We start from the raw sequence: 18407 nt of genomic DNA, 5'->3' as shown, positions 1-18407 counted from the left end.
CCCTTATGGGTTATTTCTGTAGTACAGATTAAAAGGAAGGAACCGTTAACAATTACAAGGTCGTACTGAATCCTAAAATACTTCCCCACATGGCAAGCAAGTGTTTTTCTTTTGGAATCCTTCACTTTAGTGAGATAAAATGGGGTTTTGTGTGATCTTTGAACCTGCCAGTGGGTTGTAGTTGAAGTGGCCTCTGGCTCGGGTTGGGATGTGTTTGGTTATATGTTAGAAGAAAAGACTTGACTCTGCTTCACCTCAAACACACTTGGACAGCATCGTCGAAGTCTATTGTAAACACGTTATAGTTTCAGCTTTACTCATTTTTTGTTTTGTTAACACTGCATTTTATTTGATTCCCACTTGTGTTTCCTCTTTATAGACGAACCGCGCCCTCTGTCGTCACAGTTTAATGGGGGACCTCTGCTGGCCCTGCCTGGGCCCCTACACCCCCTGCCTCCCCTCTCCACCTCTCCCACCACCGACTCCCCCCTTGCCGCCTCTGTGTGTCCCATGCTGACCTCCCCCACCCTCACCCCTCCTCCTCTGCTCCCCCAATCCTCTGACTCTCCCCTGGCTTTCGGCACCACCAACCCAGACCAGAGTGGTGGTCCAGTGGCCCCTGTTGCTCCCGGGGCCCCGGCCGGCCCAGAGACAGAGGAGGACAAAGCTAAGAAACTCCTCTACTGCTCACTCTGCAAAGTAGCCGTCAACTCCCTTTCACAACTGGAGGCTCACAACAAAGGTACGTAAAATGTACGTATGGGCAGTGACCATCTTCAGGTTACTAATCTCGGAGAGGACACTTGGCAGTCCTCTGAATAGTCAGTACTTAATGGAGAATTCCTTACCAAAAGACCTGGGCTAACATAGTGTTTGTTTTCTGTCAAATACTTTGAGAGCTTGAGATTTAGCCTGTGTGTAGTGCCAGGTGAAAAAAATATATATATTTTGACTCAGATCGGATCTCCTCTATCCATCTGCCCGGCCTGCGTCACCCTCATTTACATCGCCATTTTCATTTTATCCAGCACTTAGGGAAAATAAAACCCAAAAGGGGTAAGCGTTTCAAGTTCAAACACAGATGAGGGTGACCAAATAAATCAAAGGCTCTAGACTCTAGCCAAGCATATAACCTCTTCAACCAAAAGCTTCCTTCCCAAAATGGTTTTACTGTTGTGTCTGATCCAACATGCCCCGAGTAGCATATTTCTCCTCTTCTTCCTTCCTGTTTCTACACGTCCTCTATCACCCAGCCAGCGCAGGCCTACACAGTCCAGTGACAGAGCAAATACGCCTTGATAATAATTCTCTGAAAGGTATTGAGTCTCCCACTCAAACATTCATGATGTATCTTGTGATACTGTAAGCGGATGCAGCAGAAAGCTGTTCTCTGTTACCCCAGGCATTCAGCCTGAATAGGACGCAGAGAAAGTCCTGTTAATGCTGCTAGATGAGGCCCTCTTAATGCTCCACCACTGGAGGAGTTTCTTTAAGCCTGTAAAACCACGAAGCTGTTATGAATCCAGACCTGGGTTCAAATAGTATTTGTTTCCTCTCAACTCCATTCGGCCTCAAACCTTCCACTCAGTGGCTTTGTTTTTATAACCCGGGGAAGCAGTTAACTTGCCCTCACTCCCTCTGTGTTCTGATTCATGTCTCTCACACACACACACACGCACGCATGCACGCACACAAGCACGCACGCACGCACGCACGCACGCACGCACACACACACACACACACACACACACACACACACACACACACACACACACACACACACACACACACACACACACACACACACACACACACACACACACACACACACGTCCCTACATATCACCATTACCACGCCACAGCAGTAAGGCAGTGTTGTTAAGGGAATAAGAATAGCCTTGGACCACCAGTCAGCCAGACATGATAATACACATCAATGAACAGCTTAATGTAGATTAAGTGTCCACCAATGGAAAAATGATCACTGATATCATTAGAGTAACCTCTGGAAGGCTTTTTGTAATAGATGTTTGATTGAGCCCCAGGAGCAGGACACAGTGATGATGGAATGAGATAAGATTGCTAGTTGATCGTGTAACAGAGGGCTCCCTCTCATCTCTTCTTACAGTATGCATGTGCACTCAAGCACTAATTAAGTACGTACATGCAAACTCCCACAAAGATCACTTACGCTACACAGACAGATATTAAACCAAAACAGAGATAAACGAAGACATTCAGACGTGTGTGTGTGACAGCGACAGTGCCTGCAGTTCAATCTGGGCAGAGTAGCAGCCCAAATCAACACACAATCTGGAAGCAATATTGTCTCTTTCCCCAAATAACGTTAGAGTCCACAGACAGAGAGACAGACAGACAGACAGTGTGGCTCGCGGTGCGACCACCATCACAGACAGAGAGACAGACAGTGTGGCTCGCGGTGCGACGAACATCACAGACAGAGCGACAGACAGTGTGGCTCGCGGTGCGACGAACATCACAGACAGAGAGACAGGTAGTGTAGCTCGCGGTGCGACGAACATCACAGAAAGAGAGACAGACAGTGTGGCTCGCGGTGCGACGAACATCGCAGACCGAGAGACAGACAGTGTAGCTCGCAGTGTGACGAACATCACAGAAAGAGAGACAGACAGTGTGGCTCGCGGTGCGACGAACATCACAGAAAGAGAGACAGACAGTGTGGCTCGCGGTGCGACGAACATCGCAGACCGAGAGACAGACAGTGTAGCTCGCAGTGTGACGAACATCACAGACAGAGAGACAGGTAGTGTAGCTCGCGGTGCGACGAACATCACAGAAAGAGAGACAGACAGTGTGGCTCGCGGTGCGACGAACATCGCAGACCGAGAGACAGACAGTGTAGCTCGCGGTGCGACGAACATCACAGAAAGAGAGACAGACAGTGTGGCTCGCGGTGCGACGAACATCGCAGACCGAGAGACAGACAGTGTAGCTCGCAGTGTGACGAACATCACAGACAGAGAGACAGGTAGTGTGGCTCTCGGTGCGCCGAACATCACAGACAAAGAGACAGACAGTGTGGCTCGCGGTGCGACGAACATCACAGAAAGAGAGACAGACAGTGTGGCTCGCGGTGCGACGAACATCGCAGACCGAGAGACAGACAGTGTAGCTCGCAGTGTGACGAACATCACAGACAGAGAGACAGGTAGTGTGGCTCTCGGTGCGCCGAACATCACAGACAAAGAGACAGACAGTGTGGCTCGCGGTGCGACGAACATCACATACAGAGAGACAGACAGTGTGGCTCGCAGTGTGACGAACATCACAGACAGAGAGACAGGTAGTGTGGCTCTCGGTGCGCCGAACATCACAGACAAAGAGACAGACAGTGTGGCTCGCGGTGCGACGAACATCACATACAGAGAGACAGACAGTGTGGCTCGCAGTGTGACGAACATCACAGACAGAGAGACAGGTAGTGTGGTTCGCGGTGCGACGAACATCAAATCAAATCAAATTTTATTTGTCAGATACACATGGTTAGCAGATGTTAATGCAAGTGTAGCGAAATGCTTGTGCTTCTATTTCCGACAATGCAGTAATAAACAACGAGTAATCTAACTAACAATTCCAAAACCACTACCTTATACACACAAGTGTAAACGGTTAAAGAATATGTACATAAAGATATATGAATGAGTGGTGGTACAGAGCGGCATAGGCAAGATGCAGTAGATGGTATCGAGTACTGAGAGTATGAGAGTATGAGATGAGTAATGTAGGGTGTGGAAACAAAGTGGCATAGTTTAAAGTGGCTAGTGACACATGTATTACATAAAGATGTAGTAGAGATATAGAGTACAGTATATACATATACATATGAGATGAGTAATGTAGGGTATGTAAACATTATATTAAGTCGCATAGTTTAAAGTGGCTAGTGACACATGTATTACATAAATATGCAGTAGATGGTACAGAGTACAGTATATACATATGAGATGAGTAATGTAGGGTATGTAAATATTATATTAAGTAGCATTGTTTAAAGTGGTTAGTGATATATACATTATACAATATACATTACATACAGAGAGGAGCGATCAAGGTTATGGATGGATGTGTATTCAACCGTAATCATACGTTTACACAATGGTTTCCTTTCTGTGTTTTTGTCTATTTTCATGTTACGAAACTTCTCCTGTCTGTTTGCTTAGTGCTTTATTTAATTGTAAACATGAGTCAAGCTCGGCTCGCAGAGCACAAGTGAAAAACACCCCGAGGGGGTTCGTCCATTGTCGGCCCAGAATAGAACAAAGGCAGTAACAAAAGTGCACATTTTTGTCCACACGTGAAACCAGTCACTCCAGACACCCCCCCCCCCCCCTAACTCACTTCACAAAGCTCAAAGATTGATCGAACAAGTTAAAGCCTGTGCCCCAAATGGCACCCTTTCCCTTATATAGTGCTCCACTTTTGACCAGGGCCCATAGGGAATAGGGTGCCATTTGGGATGCACATAAACCCCTCAGTCAGACAGAGTGCAACCAGACTGCTTGGTGGTTTGGGATTGGGGGAGGAGGGGGGAGGAAAGCGGGGGGGGGTGGAGGCACTGGTGGCAGAGGGTAGGACATGACTGGAATTTCTCAGGCAAGAGCAAAACATGCAATTAATTATAGGAACTATTTTGGCACAACGTCGTCAGTGCTGTCTGTCTGTGTGTTCCTAACCATTCAAAAAATGTGAACACTCATATTTCTGCTCGTGAGAGGCAGCTCACAGAACCTACTTCACCATGCTCTTCCATTCTTTCAAGACCTAAAGCTACGCGCGAGTCGACTTCAATTTATAGATGTTGTTCTAGACAGTTGACCCCTGTAAGACATTATTACAACCACCCATATGACCTCTCAGTCAAGCTAACCCGAACCCAGAACATTGAATTAGCTACCCTAAGAGAACAGAGAGATCTAAAGATGTGTTTCTGTTCGGTGCTAACGTCAACGCTCTGAAAATGCAGAGATCCTGAAAAACACCATCTTATATTACGTCCAAAAGTAACACTTCTGTAGACGACCAGCGTTACCTGTTCACTGTGGCCCTCTAGTGGCGAATATATTACACTACACCTCCCAGTCCCACTCCACTAACTGAACGTGTGCTGAGTTCGAGATTATGATCCGCTCCAGAGAGTCCATTAGGCCAGCTCTCTTGTTGTCATATTCTCCTTCACCATATGCTGTTCTGTGGTATGAGGGAAAGGATTCCAGGTTTACAATGGGTGATGAGCTCTAGCAATTGAGATGGGGTTAGCAATGAGCCACATAAGAGTTCAGCATAGCGTACATGTTAGTGTTCTTGGGGGTGATGTCATCCTGAACTGAAGAGTTATTTTTGTGTCTTGACCAATCCCTTTGTGGGATTGTTAGACACCATTTTCTTTAAGTCAATTAAAGAAAGTGTGTGCGCGCGTGTGTGTGTGTGTGCGTGTGCACGTGTGTGTGTGTGTGTAGGCACCAAACACAAAACTATCCTGGAGGCTCGCAGTGGGCTGGGTCCCATTAAGGCGTACCCTCGACTGGGCCCCAAACTCCCAGGGGAGCTGGGAGGGGGGCCGCTGGACCCCAACACTCAGGAACGCACCTTCCACTGTGAGATTTGCAACGTGCGGGTCAACTCCGAACTGCAGCTCAAGCAGGTGAGAGTGATGGAAAGAAAGGGGGGGGGGCATCATACTGTATATTTTCTTTCCTCTTAATCTCCTAACTAGAGAGTACTGGTTTTGTTTACCTATCATTTGTACCTTATATATTGCAGTTAGGCTCCTTAGTCTAGAGCTCAGCTAGTTCAAATTCGCTAAACCCTTCCTTGTAAACTCCACCATTACCCTGATTATACCTATTCAGATCTGCAAACGTTGAAGGGCTAGGGAGTTAGGGAGTAGATTGGGACCGGCTGTTAGAGAATTCAAGAGGTCAGAGTTCAACTCTACCTGTCTGTCTGGCTGGCTGCTGTCTAACACTGCACCCTGTCTTTCTCTCGCTCTCTCTCCTAATCTCTCCCCCTCTCGCTTTCTCTCTCACTCTCTCTCCTAATCTCTCCCCCTCTCTCTTTCTCTCTCGCTCTCTCTCCTAATCTCTCCCCCTCTCTCTTTCTCTCTCGCTCTCTCTCCTAATCCCTCCCCTCTCTTTCTCTCTCGCTCTCTCTCCTAATCTCTCCCCCTCTCTTTCTTTCTCTCTCGCTCTCTCTCCTAATCTCTCCCCCTCTCTCTTTCCCTCTCGCTCTCTCTCTAATCTCCCCCTCTCTCTCTCTCTCTCTCTCTCTCTTCTCTCTCTCTCTCTCTCTCTCTCTCTCTCTCTCTCTCTCTCTCTCTCTCTCTCTCTCTCTCTCTCTCTCTCTCTCTCTCTCTCTCTCTCTCTCTCTCTCTCTCTCTCTCTCGCTCTCTCGCCCTGCAGCACATATCTAGTCGAAGGCACCGGGACGGAGTGGCAGGGAAACCCAACCCACTCCTCAGCCGACACAAGAAGCACAGGGGGGCTGACCTCACGGTAACTTTTCACCTCTACGACCACTATCGTGCCAGGGCTAGATCAGATTATCGTGCCAGGGCTAGATCAGATTATCGTGTCAGGGCTAGATCAGATTATCGTGTCAGGGCTAGATCAGATTATCGTGCCAGGGCTAGATCAGATTATCGTGCCAGGGCTAGATCAGATTATCGTGCCAGGGCTAGATCAGATTATCGTGCCAGGGCTAGATCAGATTAACGTGCCAGGACTAGATCAGATTATCGCGCCAGGGCTAGATCAGATTATCGTGCCAGGGCTAGATCAGATTAACGTGCCAGGGCTAGATCAGATTAACGTGCCAGGGCTAGATCAGATTAACGTGCTGTCTCCTGAGTAGTCAGTACTTAATGGTAAAGTAGATTCAGAGGAGGCTGCTGGGAGGAGCTGCAGGAGGACGGGCTCACTGTAATGGCTGGAATGGACTCAATTGAATGGTACCAAACAAATAAAGACAACGCGTTTGTCTCCGTTCCATTCATTCCATTCCAGCCATTACAATGAGCCCGTCCTCCTACAGCTCCTCCCAGCAGCCTCCTCTGAGTAGATTCCTTACCAAAGTGCTGAAGATCCATTTTGTAGCTGGCTGGAAACATAGTTTGAGTAGAAACCTCTGTGTTGTGAGATCAAAGAGGTTCAAACTGAAATGCAATTTCTATATTTGTTCCCCTGAATCCCTTGTGTTCACCTTCTGCCACTTAAACGTTGTATCCGTCTCTCCCTCCCTCTCTTTCTCCCTCGCTCTCTGCCTCTCTCTCCCCTCAGTCCTCTCTGACCTTCTCTAAGGATCTCTCCAAATGTTTGGGCGCTGGGCTCTTGCCCAGTCCCCTGGCGGTTGCCGCAGCGATGGCCGCCGCCGCTTCCTCAAACCACCAATTGGCTCAGCTTCGCGCCGCAGCGTCTTCCGTCCATCACCCCTCGCATCACCACCACCACCACCTATTACAGGGCCCACCTCTCAGCCACGCCATCCTAAGACCCGCCCCCGGACCCATGCGTACCTCCCACGGGCCAATCCTCTTCTCTCCTTACTGACTCCACCCCCCTCCACCTCGGCCAGTCAGGAGCAGCCACTCCAAAAGCACACTGTGAAGAAAATAATCAAAATAAACGACAAACAGCAATTGATAGGTTAAACAAATCATCGGTGAACAAATCAAACGTAAAAATCATCTAGAGGAGTAGAAAAGAAAGGGAAGAGGGCACCCTGACCTGAAACTCTCCCTCCATCTCATAGACTTGTGCCTGCGAGTGATCGACTGATGGAGAAAGCGAGAGAGAGAGAGAGAGAGAGAGAGAGAGAGAGAGAGAGAGAGAGAGAGAGAGAGAGAGAGAGAGAGAGAGAGAGAGAGAGAGAGAGAGAGAGAGAGAGAGAGAGAGAGAGCGATAGGAGGAGCGATACACAGTATGCATTGGATAGACTCCCCTGTTCGTCTCTCACCTCCCCACCTCCCTCTCCCCCACACACTGTGAGATCCATCACTGCATACAGCGATAGAACAAACTGATGAGACTGATTGCGCACACACACACACGCACACACGCACACACACCCCTCCACTGCAGCTAACTATTCCAGTGCAGTATGCGCTGGGCCACACTATAAGTATGTATGGTTTCCTCATCATTCTTTAACATGCACTTAGTCTACTATTCACCTCCACCTCTTCCTATGCACCTCCAAACCAAGAGAATATTGTTACTATAGTATGCCAGTACAGTAGGCTAGCTGCTTTTCAGTGGTCTTCTTCTTCGCTATTATAAACGTGTGTAGCCATGTATAAGTATAGCAATATTCCACAATACTGTACATTTCTCCTCCCGCTCTCGGGGGCACAAACGAAACAGGCAACCCTAGGGTGACCCCTAGGCTCTCTTCCTATTGGTGGACCTATAGGTCCTTGTTAGAGTATTACTGTGGGTGACAACAGGATTGGGATGGTCACGCCTTGATGTGGGACGCGTGGGGGCGGGGCAGAGGAGAGAAGAGAACAGGACTGTAAAGCTGATTGTGAAAAAAGGTGCTATCTAGAACCTAAAAGGTTTCTTTGGCTGTACCCGTAGGAGAACCCTTTTTGGTTCCACGTAGAACACTTTCCACAGAGGGTTCTACATAGAACCCAAAAGAGTTCCTCTAGAACCAAAAAGGGTTCTCCTAATGGGGACAGAGTGTAGGGTGATTATGGGGGAGAGAAAGGAGAGAGGGGTAAGAGAGGAGAAAGGGAGCAGGACTCTGGGTTACTTTGTGGCAGGGCTAGGTGAGAGGACGACCAGCGTGGGTCACTGTATATCTAGACCCAGGGGCACTGTGGAGGAGGCGGAGACACTCTGGCGTTTGAAAATAGATTGTAACAACAAAGATGGCTGCAGGGGGGGGAGTGTGTCAACCACCATAACGATCACAGCTAAACCTCTCCACAGGATAGGAGAGCGCGAGAACAGAGAGAGGAGCAAGAGCAGAGGAGGCGTGCATTGGTTCATACTGCCCCTTTAACACAGTAACCTGGAACCTTGCCATATACTCTAACTGTTATTCTGCATCTACTACTCAGTGAGACCGCAATGTGAGTCTTAGTCCTCAAAGTACAACCACACGAGAGTCTGTTCTCGTGTGCGTTTGTGTGTGTCCTCGAGAGCGTGTGGAGAGAATGATTTGTGTATCTGTGATAAAGCGCAGGGTTCCGGATTCCATCCACCTATGCAAACCCCCCCCATATGAACTCCATACAGTGTTGGTGGTGTGACCAGTGTACAGTATCTCTACGTAGAGTATCTCCCTGTATGTCTCCCTGTCCTTCTCTCTGTTTGGGGCCTGTAGTTCTGGGGTCCGGAAGGGTCAGGGTCTTCTCTTATGCATCACTGGGATCGACCCCCCCCCCTCTCTCATCCTCTTCCATCCGGAGGGTTGTTTTAAGGCTACATAAGGGCAACAACAGGACCGCAAACTTCCAAACGATCTCTACCAGATCCCCCGAGAGAAACAAAGAGCGAGAGCGGCACAGCGAGATGGAGCGAGAGGAGAGAGAGAGAGAGAGAGAGAGAGAGAGAGAGAGAGAGAGAGAGAGAGAGAGAGAGAGAGAGAGAGAGAGAGAGAGAGAGAGAGAGAGAGAGAGAGAGAGAGAGAGAGAGAAGACACTGAACTTAACTGACAACCACCCCGGAGCACTACCACAGCAAGGTCACACGTAGTCTATTTAGGACAGGCCTGGGAGACCCTGCCCAGCCCTCTTTATTTTGGACTTCCACGCCTTCCTGTCTTTAAACGGAAAGCAATGCTATGTGTATTATTTCCCCGTGACTGATCAGTGTTTTGTTCTGTTGTGTTTTGGGTTGGTTGGGTCATCTCCATAGTTACCTACAGAATTATAGTGACGTGCTAATAATAATAAATACAATTCTATTTAGGAGGGAATGGTTGGAGACGGGTGGAAGTGAGACGGGTGGAATATTTAGGAGTTGGTAAGATACCGGATGCAGAGACTGTGCTGTCCACCTACAGTAGGCTACCTGAACTGAGAATTAGACGAAGAGAAGCCTGCCCTGCTGAACACTGCTGTAGCACTGGGCCTCAAAACGGAGGAAAACTAGCCGAAACGGAGCTGAACAGGGCGGTACTACCTGAACTCGTCCAATAAGAAACGCCAGGCGTTCGTTTTCTGTTGCAAAAAGTGCCCTAATGAACACCACCCCAAACGGAGATGTACACTGCCCTTCCAGCGAGAAGCAATGTGTTCTAATGTCTTACCTTTTGATCGGAGCGTTAACTTGTTGTTGTTAAGCGTAAACAGTGTGTTGTACACTACAGGGTAATGTACAGTGAACTCTGGGTCCTAGATGTGCTTAAATACATTTTTGTCCTGGCCAGGTCACATGGTCGAGTCACATAGTAAAACTCTACCATAGTAAAAAGACATGTAAAACTCCTGGTCCTATGAATGGGAAACGTGCCTGATAATAGGCCTTTTATGTTCGTCCACAGAGGAGCTGGCCTGCAGAGGGTACAGTAGAGAAGCCCAATACTAAATGGACCCCTAGACCCTATGCACTTGCAGCGATCTCAGCGGATTGGACACAACAATACCGTCTAGTCAATCAGTCGGCCAGATTGCGCTACCACCATATTGCGTATCGAATCATCTTAAGATTTCTTCAAGTGCGTAGGTTGAAGGGTCTAGAGGTCGTTTTGGGACAGGGCCGGGAAGAAGGACAATAAAGAAGTGGTTTAGGGAAGGGCCATTAATATTAGAGGGGTCTAATCCAACGGTAATTATGGCTGTGGTCCAATTCTCTGACCTACCCAAGTGTGCAATCCTACACCCACCCTCGTGGATTTAAAATTGACTGGTGTAAGGAACATGGCGTAAATCATGCTTGCAAAAATCCAATGCTTTTAAATAAGGGGGAGTGAAGAAGTGTACACTTACGGGTGAAAGAGAGATAATTGGAAAGCAGCCAATCTCTGCTTGGGGAACGGTACGTCCATGCCAGGTAGCTGGCATTAAAGTTGATCTGACAAGATGTTTTCATTTAGTTTGGACTTTTTTGTGTTTTTGTTGCATTGTGTTTCATTTTCGTGTGTGAGAAATAAGGTTGAGTATTGAGTAATAAATCCTGATATGACAGAATACATGATTATATCAATGCCATTATGTAAGAGCTGACTCAGTCAGTTTATCCACCAATGTGCTCTTTTGGTTAACTTGATCTTAATCCTGATCTTAAACTTGATCTTGACTTGGTGGAGATTATTTCATTTGTAGTGAAGTTAAAAAGTGTACTTGGAGTAGTGCTCTTGTTCATGTTGGTGTGTAATCATTATGTCTGCGTCCCAAATGGTACACTAAGCCCATAGCGCTCTGGTCAAAAGTAATGCACTATATAGGGAATAGGGTGCCATTTCAGATGCACCCTGTGTAATATTGTCTGTGTTGAGACCTGCTCTCCCCACTCTCCACCAATAAGAGACCAGAGAAGCCATGGCTGGAACAGAAGTGGCCTATCACGATATACAGGAGACAAACCTTAACCCAGGCAGGGTGGCCGACCACAATAGAGGAGACAAACCTTAACCCGCCCACGCAGGCACAGACGTTAAGCGATTGTTTCTTGATATAAGGTTGACGAAGCATCAAACATTATTAACAACCATGACCCAACCGATCAGTTCAAAGGGTTTGATTCTGTCACTGTTAGATCCATGAAGTTGAAATTCACATCTATGTTCATATCGTAGTCACCTCAAATGGTACGTACATCCTCATGTAATTATTCAATACTGTTGAACATATTTTCTGAACAGGTGTCCTGGTAGCTGTGTGTAGGATCTTAGCCTTATTCCATCCTTATTAGTCACCAGAGGCAGAGAATGCTGCCCAAATGGCACCCTATTCACTATGTACTGCCCTGGTCAAAAGTAGTGCACTTTATCGGGAATAGGGTGCCATTTGGAAAACATCCAGAGAAAGATAAAGATGGAGACACTTTGGTGAAACCGTGTCTTGCCAATAAAGTACTTTTTTTGAATTTCATTGTCAGAGGGGAAAAGTAAGAGTTTGTATGTCGAATTGTAGCAATACCCAACTCATACTGGCTACTCTTGTTTATTGCAATAATAATAAAAAAATGAACCAATAAAATACATATGTGAGTAAAATATTATAAATGTAATTTTAAACAAAAAAATATACTTTACGAAAATGCAATTGGTGTCTGTCGAGAGAAACGAATGGTGAAAAAAAAAGAAAATCAATGTCAATAAATCAATAAACTGAAGAAGGAAACCGCAGCTTCCTTGTGTGAGTCAAAGCCGTCCCCGTGTTCAAAAGACACAAGGCTCCACCTTAACTCGAACTGTTTCAATAGCAAATACTCCGCGGGAGATTACATACCTTTGGGCCAGGGTCAAACCTATTGCAATATATAGGACCGGACATAGACACAGTATATCAGGCACGATATACAATGAATGTCACCACACGTAATTGACCAGCTCACCAGCACTGTCAGTATATCCTTAATGAATGTCACCACACGTAATTGACCAGCTCACCAGCACTGTCAGTATATCCTTAATGAATGTCACCACACGTAATTGACCAGCTCACCAGCACTGTCAGTATATCCTTAATGAATGTCACCACACGTAATTGACCAGCTCACCAGCACTGTCAGTATATCCTTAATGAATGTCACCACACGTAATTGACCAGCTCACCAGCACTGTCAGTATATCCTTAATGAATGTCACCACACGTAATTGACCAGCTCACCAGCACTGTCAGTATATCCTTAATGAATGTCACCACACGTAATTGACCAGCTCACCAGCACTGTCAGTATATCCTTAATGAATGTCACCACACGTAATTGACCAGCTCACCAGCACTGTCAGTATATCCTTAATGAATGTCACCACACGTAATTGACCAGCTCACCAGCACTGTCAGTATATCCTTAATGAATGTCACCACACGTAATTGACCAGCTCACCAGCACTGTCAGTATATCCTTAATGAATGTCACCACACGTAATTGACCAGCTCACCAGCACTGTCAGTATATCCTTAATGAATGTCACCACACATAATTGACCAGCTCACCAGCACTGTCAGTATATCCTTAATGAATGTCACCACACATAATTGACCAGCTCACCAGCACTGTCAGTATATCCTTAATGAATGTCACCACACATAATTGACCAGCTCACCAGCACTGTCAGTATATCCTTAATGAATGTCACCACACATAATTGACCAGCTCACCAGCACTGTCAGTATATCCTTAATGCATGTGTCATGCAGGTGAATGAGGACCCAAAAGCGACTTGGCGAAAACAGAGTATTTAATCCAGAATAAACTTTACAAAACAAAAAGCATAATACTACACGTAAAGACAAGAACAGACTGGAGACTTGATCGAGAACTGCAGGTTGCCTCGGGAAGGCACTTGAACCTAGCAGACTCAGACACCTGCTCACCACGCAGCATCTGAGGGAAACACGACACGACAGGGCAAAACATTGACACAGCATGGTGAATTATAAATGAGGATCCGACAGGGCAGGTACGGGAAACAAGGAGTGAAATAGGGACTCTAATCAGGGAAAAGGATCGGGAACAGGTGTGGGAAGACTAAATGATGATTAGGGGAATAGGAACAGCTGGGAGCAGGAACGGAACGATAGAGAGAAGAGAGAGCGAGAGAGTGAGAGAGGGAGGGGGAGAGAGAGGGATAGAAAGAGGGAAAGAACCTAATAAGACCAGCAGAGGGAAACGAATAGAATGGGAAGCACAGGGACAAGACAAGATAATAAATGACAAAACATGACAGTACCCCCCACTCACCGAGCGCCTCCTGGCGCACTCGAGGAGGAATCCTGGCGGCAACGGAGGAAATCATCAATGAGTGAACGGTCCAGCACGTCCCGAGACGGAACCCAACTCCTCTCCTCAGGACCGTAACCCTCCCAATCCACTAAGTATTGGTGACCCCGTCCCGAGAACGCATGTCCATGATCTTATGTACCTTGTAAATAGGTGCGCTCTCGACAAGGACGGGAGGGGGGGGGAAGACGAACGGGGGTGCGAAGAAAGGGCTTAACACAGGAGACATGGAAGACAGGATGGACGCGACGAAGATGTCGCGGAAGAAGCAGTCGCACAGCGACAGGATTGACGACCTGGGAGACACGGAACGGACCAATGAACCGCGGAGTCAACTTACGAGAAGCTGTCGTAAGAGGAAGGTTGCGAGTGGAAAGCCACACTCTCTGGCCGCAACAATACCTAGGACTCTTAATCCTGCGTTTATTGGCGGCTCTCACAGTCTGTGCCCTGTAGCGGCAAAGTGCAGACCTCACCCTCCTCCAGGTGCGCTCACAACGTTGGACAAACGCTTGAGCGGAGGGAACGCTGGACTCGGCAAGCTGGGAAGAGAATAGAGGAGGCTGGTAACCCAGACTACTCTGAAACGGAGATAACCCGGTAGCAGACGAAGGAAGCGAGTTGTGAGCGTATTCTGCCCAGGGAGCTGTTCTGCCCAAGACGCAGGGTTTCTGAAAGAAAGGCTGCGTAGTATGCGACCAATCGTCTGATTGGCCCTCTCTGCTTGACCGTTAGACTGGGGATGAAACCCGGAAGAGAGACTGACGGACGCACCAATCAAACGACAGAACTCCCTCCAAAACTGTGACGTGAATTGCGGGCCTCTGTCTGAAACGGCGTCTAACGGGAGGCCATGAATTCTGAACACATTCTCGATAATGATTTGTGCCGTCTCCTTAGCGGAAGGAAGTTTAGCGAGGGAATGAAATGTGCTGCCTTAGAGAACCTATCGACAACCGTAAGAATCACAGTCTTCCCCGCAGACAAAGGCAGACCGGTAATGAAGTCTAGGGCGATGTGAGACCATGGTCGAGAAGGAATGGGGAGCGGTCTGAGACGACCGGCAGGAGGAGAGTTACCCGACTTAGTCTGCGCGCAGTCCGAACAAGCAGCCACGAAACGGCGCGTGTCACGCTCCTGAGTCGGCCACCAAAATCGCTGGCGAATAGACGCAAGAGTGCCTCGAACACCGGGATGACCAGCTAACTTGGCAGAGTGAGCCCACTGAAGAACAGCCAGACGAGTGGAAACAGGAACGAAAAGGAGGTTACTAGGACAAGCGCGCGACGCGCAGTGTGCGTGAGTGCTTGCTTAACCTGTCTTTCAATTCCCCAGACTGTCAACCCGACAACACGCCCATAAGGAAGAATCCCCTCGGGATCAGTAGAAGCCACAGAAGAACTAAACAGACGGGATAAGGCATCAGGCTTGGTGTTCTTGCTACCCGGACGGTAAGAAATCACAAACTCGAAACGAGCGAAAAACAACGCCCAACGAGCTTGACGGGCATTAAGTCGTTTGGCAGAACGGATGTACTCAAGGTTCTTATGGTCTGTCCAAACGACAAAAGGAACGGTCGCCCCCTCCAACCACTGTCGCCATTCGCCTAGGGCTAAGCGGATGGCGAGCAGTTCACGGTTACCCACATCATAGTTGCGCTCAGATGGCGACAGGCGATGAGAAAAATAAGCGCAAGGATGAACCTTATCGTCAGACTGGAAGCGCTGGGATAGAATGGCTCCCACGCCTACCTCTGAAGCGTCAACCTCGACAATGAATTGTCTAGTGACGTCAGGAGTAACGAGGATAGGAGCGGACGTAAACGTTCTTTTAGAAGATCAAAAGCTCCCTGGGCGGAACCGGACCACTTAAAACACGTCTTGACAGAAGTAAGAGCTGTGAGAGGGGCAGCAACTTGACCGAAATTACGAATGAAACGCCGATAGAAATTAGCGAAACCTAAAAAGCGCTGCAACTCGACACGTGACCTTGGAACGGGCCAATCACTGACAGCTTGGACCTTAGCGGAATCCATCTGAATGCCTTCAGCGGAAATAACGGAACCGAGAAAAGTAACGGAGGAGACATGAAAAGAACACTTCTCAGCCTTTACGTAGAGACAATTCTCTAAAAGTCGCTGTAGAACACGTCGAACGTGCTGAACATGAATCTCGAGTGACGGTGAAAAAATCAGGATATCGTCAAGATAGACAAAAACAAAGATGTTCAGCATGTCTCTCAGAACATCATTAACTAATGCCTGAAAAACAGCTGGCGCATTGGCGAGACCAAACGGCAGAACCCGGTACTCAAAATGCCCTAACGGAGTGTTAAACGCCGTTTTCCACTCGTCCCCCTCTCTGATGCGCACGAGATGGTAAGCGTTACGAAGGTCCAACTTAGTAAAGCACCTGGCTCCCTGCAGAATCTCGAAGGCTGATGACATAAGGGGAAGCGGATAACGATTCTTAACCGTTATGTCATTCAGCCCTCGATAATCCACGCAGGGGCGCAGAGTACCGTCCTTCTTCTTAACAAAAAGAACCCCGCCCCGGCCGGAGAGGAAGAAGGCACTATGGTACCGGCGTCAAGAGACACAGATAAATAATCCTCGAGAGCCTTACGTTCGGGAGCCGACAGAGAGTATAGTCTACCCCGAGGAGGAGTGGTCCCCGGAAGGAGATCAATACTACAATCATACGACCGGTGAGGAGGAAGGGAGTTGGCTCGGGACCGACTGAAGACCGTGCGCAGATCATGATATTCCTCCGGCACTCCTGTCAAATCGCCAGGTTCCTCCTGAGAAGTGGGGACAGAAGAAATGGGAGGGATGGCAGACATTAAGCACTTCACATGACAAGATACGTTCCAGGATAGGATAGAATTACAAGACCAATTAATAGAAGGATTATGACATACTAGCCAGGGATGACCCAAAACAACAGGTGTGAAAGGTGAATGAAAAATCAAAAAAGAAATAGTCTCACTGTGGTTACCAGATACTGTGAGAGTTAAAGGTAGTGTCTCAAATTTGATACTGGGAAGATGACTACCATCTAAGGCAAACATGGGCGTAGGCTTGTCTAACTGTCTGAAAGGAATGTTATGTTTCCGAACCCATGCTTCGTCCATGAAACAACCCTCAGCCCCAGAGTCAATCAAGGCACTGCATGTAGCACCCGAACCGGTCCAGCGTAGATGGACCGACATAGTAGTACAAGATCTAGATGAAGAGACCTGAGTAGTAGCGCTCACCAGTAGCCCTCCGCTTACTGATGGGCTCTGGCCTCTTACTGGACATGAATTAACAAAATGTCCATCAAATCCGCAATAGAGGCACAGGCGGTTGGTGATCCTCCGTTCCCTCTCCTTAGTCGAGATGCGAATCCCTCCCAGCTGCATGGGCTCAGTCTCAGAGCCAGAGGAGGGAGATGGTTGCGATGCGGAGCAGGGAAACACCGTTGATGCGAACTCTCTTCCACGAGCCTGGTGACGAAGATCTACCCGTCGTTCTATGCGGATGGCGAGAGCAATCAAAGAGTCCACACAGGAAGGAACCTCCCGAGAGAGAATCTCATCTTTGACCACTGTGTGGAGTCCCTCCAGAAAACGAGCGAGCAGCGCCGGCTCGTTCCAGTCACTAGAGGCAGCAAGAGTACGAAACTCTATAGAGTAATCCGTTATGGATCGATCACCTTGGCATAGGGAAGCCAGGACCCTAGAAGCCTCCCCACCAAAAACTGAACGGTCAAAAACCCGAATCATCTCCTCTTTAAAGTTCTGGTAATTGTTAGAACAATCAGCCCTTGCCTCCCAGATAGCTGTGCCCCACTCTCGGGCCCGGCCAGTAAGGAGAGAAATGACGTAAGCAACCCGAGCTCTCTCTCTAGAGTATGTGTTGGGTTGGAGAGAGAACACAATCTCACACTGGGTGAGAAAGGAGCGGCACTCAGTGGGCTGCCCGGAGTAGCAAGGTGGGTTATTAACCCTAGGTTCTGGAGGCTCGGCAGGCCAGGAAGTAACAGGTGGCACGAGACGAAGACTCTGGAACTGTCCAGAGAGGTCGGAAACCTGAGCGGCCAGGTTCTCCACGGCATGGCGAGCAGCAGACAATTCCTGCTCGTGTCTGCCGAGCATGGCTCCTTGGATCTCGACGGCAGTGTTACGAGCGTCTGTAGTCGCTGGGTCCATTCCTCGTTCGGATCCTTCTGTCATGCAGGTGAATGAGGACCCAAAAGCGACTTGGCGAAAACAGAGTATTTAATCCAGAATAAACTTTACAAAACAAAAAGCATAATACTACACGTAAAGACAAGAACAGACTGGAGACTTGATCGAGAACTGCAGGTTGCCTCGGGAAGGCACTTGAACCTAGCAGACTCAGACACCTGCTCACCACGCAGCATCTGAGGGAAACACGACACGACAGGGCAAAACATTGACACAGCACGGTGAATTATAAATGAGGAT

At 48.1% G+C, this 18407-nt stretch overlaps 1 protein-coding gene across 4 annotated transcripts in view; it reads left to right on the top strand.

The window, feature by feature from the left end:
* Positions 1–12191, top strand: part of znf385a (zinc finger protein 385A) — a 154741-nt gene extending 142550 nt beyond the window's left edge. For all 4 annotated transcript variants that reach the window (XM_046366109.1, XM_046366108.1, XM_046366110.1 and 1 more), the window contains 4 exons: positions 380–742; positions 5499–5683; positions 6441–6533; positions 7317–12191. In XM_046366109.1, coding sequence (XP_046222065.1) covers positions 380–742; positions 5499–5683; positions 6441–6533; positions 7317–7586 — 911 coding nt within the window. In that variant the 3' untranslated portion in view covers positions 7587–12191. The remainder of the gene's footprint in view (positions 1–379; positions 743–5498; positions 5684–6440; positions 6534–7316) is intronic.
* Positions 12192–18407: the final 6216 nt, after the last annotated feature.

The sequence above is a fragment of the Oncorhynchus gorbuscha genome, linkage group LG10 (assembly GCF_021184085.1).
Source record: "Oncorhynchus gorbuscha isolate QuinsamMale2020 ecotype Even-year linkage group LG10, OgorEven_v1.0, whole genome shotgun sequence".
Lineage (NCBI taxonomy): Eukaryota > Metazoa > Chordata > Actinopteri > Salmoniformes > Salmonidae > Oncorhynchus > Oncorhynchus gorbuscha.
Note: the sequence above shows the minus strand (reverse complement) of the source record. Positions and strands in the feature narration are given on the sequence as shown.